General features: G+C 29.2%; 1 protein-coding gene across 1 annotated transcript; it reads right to left on the reverse strand.

The window, feature by feature from the left end:
* Positions 1-705: 705 nt before the first annotated feature.
* LOC139094428 (uncharacterized) lies at positions 706-2,064 on the reverse strand. The gene is made up of 2 exons (XM_070645466.1): positions 1,899-2,064; positions 706-1,366 (listed from the first exon to the last, which is right to left on the reverse strand). Exons 1-2 carry the CDS (start codon positions 1,932-1,934, stop codon positions 965-967), a joined length of 438 nt encoding a protein of 145 aa, XP_070501567.1. The 5' UTR covers positions 1,935-2,064; the 3' UTR covers positions 706-964.
* Positions 2,065-10,504: the final 8,440 nt, after the last annotated feature.

Genomic DNA, 10,504 nt, shown 5'->3' on the forward strand with positions numbered 1-10,504 from the left:
TGTTCAATTTCCATCTTGGCTATCAATATCCTGTGATTTTGTGTGTATTTTTATTAATTTTAGAAACAAATTTATATTCATATTTTTTTAACATTAATTATTTGTTCATTTTTTAACATCCACTTGCTTCTCTAAAAACTAGTAATATGGTATCAATTTTAAAATGTTGTCAAGGCTTTCCTGATATAACCGAATATTACTCGAATTATGTAGATTTAGATTGGGTTCTTAATGATGCAAGCTATAAGCTTACAATCATTGTCAATTTAATTACTTTATTTATTTTCTTGTGTCTTTAAAGTATTTTTTGTAAATGTTATTAATGTATATTCAAAAAATGTGCTTATTACATAGCTTCAGACATGTAAGTTTCATTTTCGATTCAAAGTAAATATTTTGCACACGTGTTAGTCTTTTAACGGAAAATTTTGAAATTTTATACGATTTTAATTTGAAATCAAAATGACCGTTTAAATTTTATACGATTTTTAAATTAAAAATTACCGTTTAAATTTCATTTTTTCCGTTAAACAGCTACGAGCGGAACTACAAAAAAAAACGATTTAATTAAGCATGAAAATAATCCATTTGTACCAAAAAATAATACTTTTAATCAAAAGCTATAAAATCATGTGTATCAAAAACTATAAAAGTAATATTATCAAAAATATTAAAGATTGTGAAAAAGAATTAATTGTACAATATTTTTCTACAGCAAGGAGATGACTTGAAGTCTTGTTAGAATATAGTTAACACATATATTGTTTTTCAAGTTTTTAAATCTTGATTTTTTTTGTTTTCACTACGATATATCTATATATTGAAAAATGTTTGATTGCTTCTAATATGGAACAAATGAATGATAAGCTTTATGATCGTGAAACATTAAGTTATGGAAAGTCATAGGATAGAGTTAGAGAGATAGGATAGACAGGAAGAATGCTTAATAATACTTGCTATACAATTATTTAGAGTGACTATGATAAAGCGTCGTGGTGCTAGTTGGTAATGATAATTGTGATCTTTGCCTCTGAAGTTTTTGGTTTTGTGAAAAACCTTGAATATGAGGTTGAAGATTTTTCGCTTCTATGCGTTGTTTTAATAGATTGAAAGTTTGATTCATAATTCGTACTTGGTACCTTAAATTTGATGTCATTTCTTGTTGTAAATGATGCATTTCACTTAAATCTCGTCTTAAAGTTTCATATTCTGTCGTGACGTCTGAAACAGATTCGAGCAATTCTAATACTGGAATGTTGACAGGCTCAGCAGTAGGCTCAATTTGTGTAGGATCAGGTAGTAAATTCTTTTCAACATTTCCTAGTTTCGATGCCAATGTAGTCAATTGATTTCCAGCATTATTCACCTAGAACACATAGACAAACAAACAGAAATAGTGAATGATTAATGGCTGTGTGTTTTGGTCAATATTCTTCTTCGTGTTTATTTCCACCAGGGATTCTTATTTATGCGTTCATTTATTCTGGTAAAATTTAATGCTATAGGACATAATTATGGAGCTTAATGTGTCATACGACATCATGTATACACAATACGCAACTTTGTAGTAAATTTGCATGAAAATATCGATTAATTGTTCAGGAAAATTAGCATTTAAACATGCAACATATATTATGTTCGCACTATTTTCTTTATGGAAAAACAGAGGAAAAACAAGGAAATTGGGTGTGACAATTTATATGCACACAATTTGTGAATTTTTGTAATAAAAGGACATTTGTAAATTAATGTGACACTCGAAAACATGAACATGATTTATTCATGCGTTGTTTCTTTATTCAAATGAGACAATGCTAATGAAATTTATTAAATTTATGTTGTGCAAGAAAGAAAAAGTCGTTAAAATATGAAAAATTGTCATTTTAACGAAAACTTACCGATTGTTCTAATGAATAAAGCGTTTCTGACATCATTTTTAATTAAACTTATATGCTAACAGATAATATCAATAAATTATTTCACTTTTTCCACTTAAATTAGAATAAATGCAAAAATTTTGTTTTTAAACGAAAAAATATATGCTGCGCCCGGACAAATTATTCATGATGCATAGTGTTGTTTTGATATTTTCATGTCAAAAACTGAAAATTTTATCTTTTCTGCAACTGAAATGATAGCAGATTAGTAAGATTTTTGTGTTTATTTGCTTTAGAAATTCTCTAATAGTCTTTATTAGTGTAAAAACAGAGTAAACATATAAAAATAAAATCCCGGAATTTTTGTCGCGTCCTTTGTTTTTTTAAATTGTTTGTACATTTGAATTTTTGAAAACCGTTGTGCTTGTTAGATTTTTTGTTACTAACGAACATATTTAAATCGAAAATTGATCACAATTACTCTCTTAGTAATGCAATGCATTTAAATATCAATTTAATCTTGTTATTGTCGATAAAATTGACATTGAAATATTGAATCAAATAACGGTTTTTCAAAAAATTTGAAAAAATTTTGAAAGAATAAATTTAAATTTTCAAGCGCGAATAACCGTTATGAAAAATACCATGTGCGCAGAAATCCACGTGGTTGACAAACAAATAAAGAAAAAAAAGATTTCTTGAAATGAAGTAAGAAGAAATCAAGAATTTGTAAGGCGACAAATTTTCTTCACTAATTTCACTCATCATGAAATCATAAATCTTTGAGAACGAGCGATAAGGCATTAAAAATAATCTTACTAAGCAACAAAATGTTTAATTTCTGATAGTATTATCTCTCATGTTTCATTCTATTAACATTATCTCACAATATGACCCTTTTCAATGACCCTCTCATCGCATTTCAGACATTATAAATTGTATTTTATGTTTTTTCCCATCTTGAAAAAAAAAATCCTTATCGACAGGCATGTTAAACGAAAGAAGAATGAAAAAAAAAATACTTTTTTTTTCACACAAAAACCACGTTGTCAACTTATACCATACTGATAATGAATATTCATTCTATTTCATTTGCTCAGCAAACGAGAATATGGGAAGTGTGAGAATTGAAAAAAGAAGGCCCAGTGAGTAGTGTTAAAGAAGTTGTTGTTTAAAAATATGTTAAATACATCAAAAAGAATTTTTTTATGCTTCACTAAGTGCATTTTTTTGAGGAGTTTGTTTATGACATTCATACAAAAATAGACCTTTTGCATTATTATGTTACCAAAGAAACAGTATACGGAAAATGAGCGAGAGAGATAACATACATAGACTTAGTTTCCTATACACCGCCTGGGAGTAGTGTTAAACACTCTCACAGAATAAAAAAAAAAATAACATACAACAAGCAAAAAAGCTGAAAACGAAAAAAATTCATTCATTTCACTCAGTTGATCGTCGCAAGTCAGTTGAATTAGTCGTATCGGGAATGTCATATCGTTAAGAAGGAATTTTTTTTATTTCATTCCTTTCCAAAATTCTAAAAGTGTGATGTGTTGCTGTCAAAAAAATAATAAAAGTTCTTAATCAACCGAATTGTTTTTTTGTGACTTTAGTTCTACATTAAATTGATTTGTAATCAAATACGCATTCATACACAGCAAAAAAATTAAATTTCTTCATATCATTGACATATGAAGAGGATCAATTCGTTTTTGCATGTCAGGGTAGAGTAACTAGTGAAAATTGAACATTTTTTGTTTTAAATTGATTTTCTATTCAAATAAAATTCTGCAATCATCCAAAAAGAATCAAAAGAAATGTACATAATATTTCATATTTTAATACTCCACTGCCGCGAGGCCTTTCGTGATAAAGGAAATTGTTATAGCCAAATGCAGACACATGTAAACTAATATTAATATTTTATTTAAATAACTCGGGTCTCTCTTTACATATCAGTTTACTGGCGTTTTATTTCATGCATGTTACGAACAGATTTTCAAGTCGCTAATATTCGTCTGATTTCATTCATACTATATGTGTTCTCTTCTTTCGGTCTTGTAAAATTCATGTTTAAGACACTTCTTATATTATATTATAAATTTTTTTTTATCAAGTTACATAAATTTCATGTTCTCAAAGAATTTGCTTATGGGGAAGTTAAAGAAACTCAAAACTTATTTTGAATGTCGAAAACCGGCAAGAAATGCTACTGGATGATATTATTTTTTAATCCATAAATGTCCAATGTGATTCACGGAGGGTCATAAAAAATAATATGGAGAAAAATTATTGCGAGCACATGGGAAGTCTACGAGCTTTAAATTTATTTTTGATAAACTATATTATAATCTAATACTTTCCGTACATTCCGTTATTTTTTTCATATGTACATAAAGTATATTGATAAAAAAAAGTATATATACGAATGCTGAGAAAGATTTCTCGTTAAATGGGGTGATGATCATGTACATAATTGAGTTACATAGGATGTCTGAGTACTTTTTTTTTAAATCATAATTAAATAGATTTTTCTTCCCAGACTAATATTCCGATACTAATTCAATAATCCTTTGCAATTCATTGTTTCTTTCATACCGACATTTTGTCCCTAATTGTCATTCTATGACATCGAAATTTAAATAGTTGCAGAGGACAAACTATAAAGCGAGAATGGAAAGGAAAAGGAGATATAAAAAAAAACTGGTTAAATGGGTGTGATTATTAACTAAATAATTAAGTTAATTAAGCGTATAACAAATGTATACTTTTATTTTTTTGCTGTGTGTGTTTGTGTGCTCTCAGTGAATTTGAGCGAAAAAGAAGTATGCGGAGTTATGATATGGATACATTTCAACTTTTTAGAAATGGTAAGAGTGCGGGAGAGAGAAAGAGAAAGAGAAACGACAAAGCTATGGACAGAGAATGAGGGTGGAAATAGTTTATTGTTATTGATGACAACAGCACCGCACAATAATTTCTGTTCCTTTTATGAACATTATATAATAAAATAATAGAATAATGTGGTAATAAGGAGAAGGAGGAAACAACATACCATCATGTGTCAACATGTTAACGTGTTATATATTTAATTGATTGTTTTATGTGTTTGTTTTAAAGGAGCCATGCTACATCTTACTTGTAACAGCATTAGATGGATTTATTCCACATTATGAAACTTCTAATACTGTCAGGTAAAGATGTCGTTCGCTTCCTTGTAAATTCATCAAAAGACAATCGATTCGCTCCACATCTTTATTCGCTCTATCAACGCTTAATGCCAACGCATCGTTTTTTGGAATAAAATATAAAATGTGAAAACGGGAATAACATATACTCTACAGCCTCGTCAGTTACAAAAATGGATATTAGATCTATCATGTGGCTTTGAATTTTGAGGAGAGTTTCTAGATATAGAAGAAATAATTTAATTTATTATTTGAAATAGAAACAAACTCTCGCTTATAAATAAACATCACACGGAAACTGGAATGGAAATGAATGAAACTGGACAAACCACCACCACTATCATACCATACAAGAAAAAAAATTGGACTGGACCTGATCATCAGAAGAGGAGAGAATCAGAAGAAGAAAAAATAAGTTTATATAAATGATTTCGTATGTTAAAATTTTTAAAAATGAGTTCGATAAACCTCGAACCAGATATTTTAGTTGACTTACATAAATTTCATTTCATTTTTTTATTTTATTTTATTTGTTTCAAAAGTCATCGGCAAAATAATAATTTTCATAGACAGCCTTTCTGCTTCTTTTTTGCCTCATTCAACATACATATTTAAAACACATGTGTTTAGTGCTTCTATACAAATTGTCTTATATTTAATCAATATCAATTGCTTGCTTATAATCATACACATATCGACTCAATTCACAATCACTTCATTTCCTTCTCATTTTATTTCAATGTAACACGTTTTCTTCATTTTATACATAAAATGCTGCACGAAACATTCCTTTTTTCTTAACGCAATTTTACACGTGTTTATCAATGATGAACAAAACTTATTTTTATATCATATAATATCAAGGCTTAGACTATTTTTTAGAATAAATTACAATTTCCTTTGATTTGTGACATTTTTACTAGAAATTTCAATAATTTTAATTTCAAATTCCAAGTACTTTAAGGATATTCAAATTTATTCATTGAAAAGTGTGATTTATTCTTCCTTTGTTTGCGTTAGGAATCACAAATCAATAAGCTGTTTCAGGGATCGTTATTAAATTGCGTGCTCTATTTTAGATGTAGCATTTATGACTTCTCTGGCCCTTCAGATCAATTTTTATCTATGCCCTCCTTCAAAATCTAGCGTATACTGTTAATTGAGTATTTTACAGCTTCAAACCCGCCCCAAAAATCTTAAAATTAAAAGAAAATTGTAAACGATCCTCAAACAGTACGTAAAATTGAAACATTGTTGCTGAAGCTTCCAAGCCTTAAAGCACACGTTAATTGTTACGTTTTAAGTCTTTCAATTAACAATATGAAATGTTTTTCATTACACAACTAAAAGCAGTAACATCATAACGCAATAACAGAAGCATCAGCATGCATGCTAATAACGGCATTAACAGAATAAATCGAGCATGTGGTTTCTCATTTAAACAAGCCAATTTTAAATAATATATATCATTAATTACTTTTATGAAATTGTTAAAAAGGGAAGAAATGAAGAGGAGAAGAAGTAGAGCTTTGAGCTAAAGATCTTTTTGGAAAGGAAACCTGTGAGCAAATATCGATAACATTAATGATTTTTGCGTGCATTTTTTGCTCTGCTGATTTTTATAAATTTGCGAATGTAAGCAACAAAAAATTAAAAAGCAATCTTTAGGCATCAAGAAGAAAAAACGGGAAGGACAGGTTCTTTCTTTTAGTCAATTTAGTTAGTTCTTTTTTGAACAATTCTTAGAAGAAGTAGCAAAAAAAAATATTTGACTTTTCTTGATCGTTGCCTCAATCTCGCGATATTGCGTGGGCTTCATAATCGTCTTTCCCTGGGTTTTAGTTTTTTTGTGTCTAAATGCGAAAGATTTTTCATCTATCTTTATCTAATAGCCGTTCCGACTGGGCATGTTTGAAAATAATGAAACAATGACCTTAAATTCTTTTTTTTTATGTTTCTTCAATTAAAAATTAACAAAAAAATATAAAATTAAATGAGATTCCGAATATTTTCTTTATGTATCCGAAAGTAATTCACTATAAACTTTATTCAACACTATAAAAAAAGAAGAAAAGGGAAAAAAATGTTTTATTAATTAATTTATTAGTGTTTGCTTTTATTAGCTACCAAAAAGTTAAACATGTTCATTAAGTTTGGCTTAACAGAGTGCGAGAGATTGATGGAAATTCTTCCTCTGTGGATCTTTTCTCTTTTAATTTTGCCTCAATGGGTTGAGAAATAATTAATTTTTGTAGCAACTCATTTAACAACACTATGTGTCTATGTATAGGAGATGAAAATGAGGAAAAAAATGTTTCAAGCCTTCTGAAATTGTCATTTTTGTCGTATTTCAATGTGCTGATGACACGGCGGTAAAACAGAAAAATTCCTGAACCTTTGCCACAATTTTTCGCTCCTACATTTTTATTTTTCTTCTCTTCATTTCCTTGTATCTATCATAATGTATGTGAGTGTAAATCATTGCGTGATCATACACATTAATCTGGATGTAACAATAGAAAACAGAGTAATTAATCGAGATTTAAGAGGGATTTAATCTCATTGCTTTTTATTCAATAGCTGTTTATGCTTATGATCGTAATCTTCATCAAGTAAATGCTGTTGATGATCATGTTGAAGAGGAAAAATTCCAATTAAAAAAGATTTTTAAGAGAAATTAATTGACATCTTCTTCTCGTGTTATTTCAAAGTCAGTTGGTGTGTGATTTATATGTAGCTGATTGTATGTGCGCGGGTTCTCTTGGATGATGATGAGATTTTATATTTTTTTCTTTATTTTAGTTTTATAAGCAAAATGTCGAGAAGAAGAAAAAAAGTGTGAAAGAAGTAGAAAACCAAAAAAATAATCATCGTTGAACCATTCAGAAAAAAGCAAATTAATGGAGTCTCATAAATTAATGAAAATCTTTTTTCCCCCTTTTATTGAATGAAGAAAATTCTTTCCTTTTTAACGAGGATTTTGAGATGATACACTCGACGGAATTTTGACTGCTTGTCTGATCACGGAAGTGATTTCTCAAAAATTTATTCAAAATATTCAAGCAGCTCAGTTTATGCGATAACGAAAATTAATTCACACATATGATTTAGTCAAACAATCTTATTTACATTAACGATATTATGACTGTATTTATTTCAATATGAAATGCGTTTTGGACATTTACCCCAGTTAAAAATACTTCCTCAAACTTATCACACTCCCCTCAGTCGCTCATCAGGAAGATTAAAGAAATAATCGTGGATATGCCATCATCATGTATGATGATCATCAAATAGAGAAAAGAAAATGTCGTTTGTCGTGACTTATTCTTTGGCCATGTCTCACACTTCATGGCTATCGCCACTCTTACTTCACTCTTTCCGCCTGCCACATTTCTCTAAAAATAATTCTTAAAATTGCTTGCCTCTAATGTCAGCCACAGATATTCTATGTGAGTGTCTATAAGGTGTGTAAATGTATGAGCAACGTAAAGAAATGAAAATTATATCGTTTTTTTTTCTTCTTTTCATCATGATGATGATCATCCACTGTATATATGTCTCTCGAAAGGAATGTTTTTCCTACATACTGCTGTTGCTACTGTTTGATATCTTTTTGGTGTGTAGAAATGTACAGACATATTGTTCATCTACATATATTTATTTCACATCATCTCATCTCATTTTTTTTTCTTAATTTTTTCATTTTATTTTTTGCTGCTCCAACGGTATAAAATATAATAAAATATTTATACATATACATGGCATTTAATACTAGACTAGACCAGACGCACCAGAAGAGAAAAGCGGCTCACAAAAGCGTGTGTTTTAATTAGATGCGAAAAACATCTTTGTTCAGTGAGTTATGAAACGAAACAGTTCATCCATTTAATGCACATAAATGTGAGCCTTTTGCACATCAATCGTTCTTGCTTTGGTTCTTTCTCTCCTTCCTCCTCACCACTTTAATATATATTAAGAACTATAACATCTAGTGTATATCTATGAAGTATGAACAGCAATAGAGGCATAAGTAGTGTATAAATGAAAGAACAAGTACTGACTGACTGACTAACTGACTGACTGAGCTTCAGTCGGCAATTATTGTTGTTTTTATTCATTTAATGTATTTTGAGTATTTCAACGTTTCTCTTTATTTTTTTGTGTAGCAGCAAATAAACACGCATTATTTAATTAGCTAATTAATTCTTCAAATGCCTTTCGAATAGCATAATATACTACTTACTTAATATATTTTATTATGAAATGTTAAAAAAGAGGAGAGTTGGATTTTTAATTAATTTTATTTTTTTCATTATTATAACCTTTCGTCAGCATATGAATCTAGACTATAGGAAGAAGACAATCTATATTTCATTCACGGTATGAATGTGAAGCAACACTGTAATGCATCTGTGTAAGAACTTTACCTTCTTCTTACCTCATACCAATAATTCTCTAATGTGAATTACTTGATTTATTATGGAAATAAAAAATTCAACTGTCAAAACTTTTTTTTGTGTGAATATAATCTACATACTAGCTTTTCATTTCTTGTGTGCAAATTATTTATCAAACCAATTGTATAATCGATTTAACTGAACATAAAAAAATTCAATTGAAACGAAACAATACATGTACCCATGTGGCAAATATTTATGTGTATATATCACAAAATAGAGTAAGTAAGTAAGAAGAAACTTTATTTTATATATAAAATTTTTAACATTCGTAAGAATATTTTTCATAAATTGATTTTTTGTGGGTGCAGTAGTAATTGAGAATTTTCATTTATTTTCATGAGTCTTGGCCTCAAAAAATATGTATATATATATTTTATATATTTATATATGAATATGATGTGAATGAGGAGGGCAGGGCGTCTTCATTCCTTTGAAATTGATTTTTCACATGCGATATATATTTACGAACAAATGTGCCATTGCGCTTCTTTAGGCACTCTCACCGATATAGTTGCTTAACTTTACCTTATGGTTCGTCCTCAAATGACGTAAATTAAGTAGTGATTGGATCACAGGCCTACCAGGTTGAGACGAGGTTCAAACAATTACCATAATTTATTTTGAATAATGAGAAATTTTGAAGAATGAGAGGACTTAGGATATCATAACGGACCGGTCAGGTTGTCTATTATATACCAATTAAAGTATGCCAAGATGAAAGAAATTGAGAATTGTATGACAACTAGTGAAGGCAGAGCTCGATGGCGACTCGAATTTTATATGATGTTTAGTCAACATGAGTCAACCTTTTCATACCAAGTCGATTTTAAGCTCTGTGTGATAGCCAGCAAAACAGTGATTAAAAATTCAACAAAGCTCTTGATGACTGTCATTTATGAACACCCCCTCAGCTCTTCATGTAATGTTGTTTATTAAGCGCATAAAAATGAATTTTTTCGTTCCTTATTCG

The sequence above is a fragment of the Chironomus tepperi genome, unplaced genomic scaffold, assembly GCF_022539635.2.
Source record: "Chironomus tepperi strain 1889 unplaced genomic scaffold, CSIRO-AGI_Ctep_v1 contig_354, whole genome shotgun sequence".
NCBI lineage: Eukaryota > Metazoa > Arthropoda > Insecta > Diptera > Chironomidae > Chironomus > Chironomus tepperi.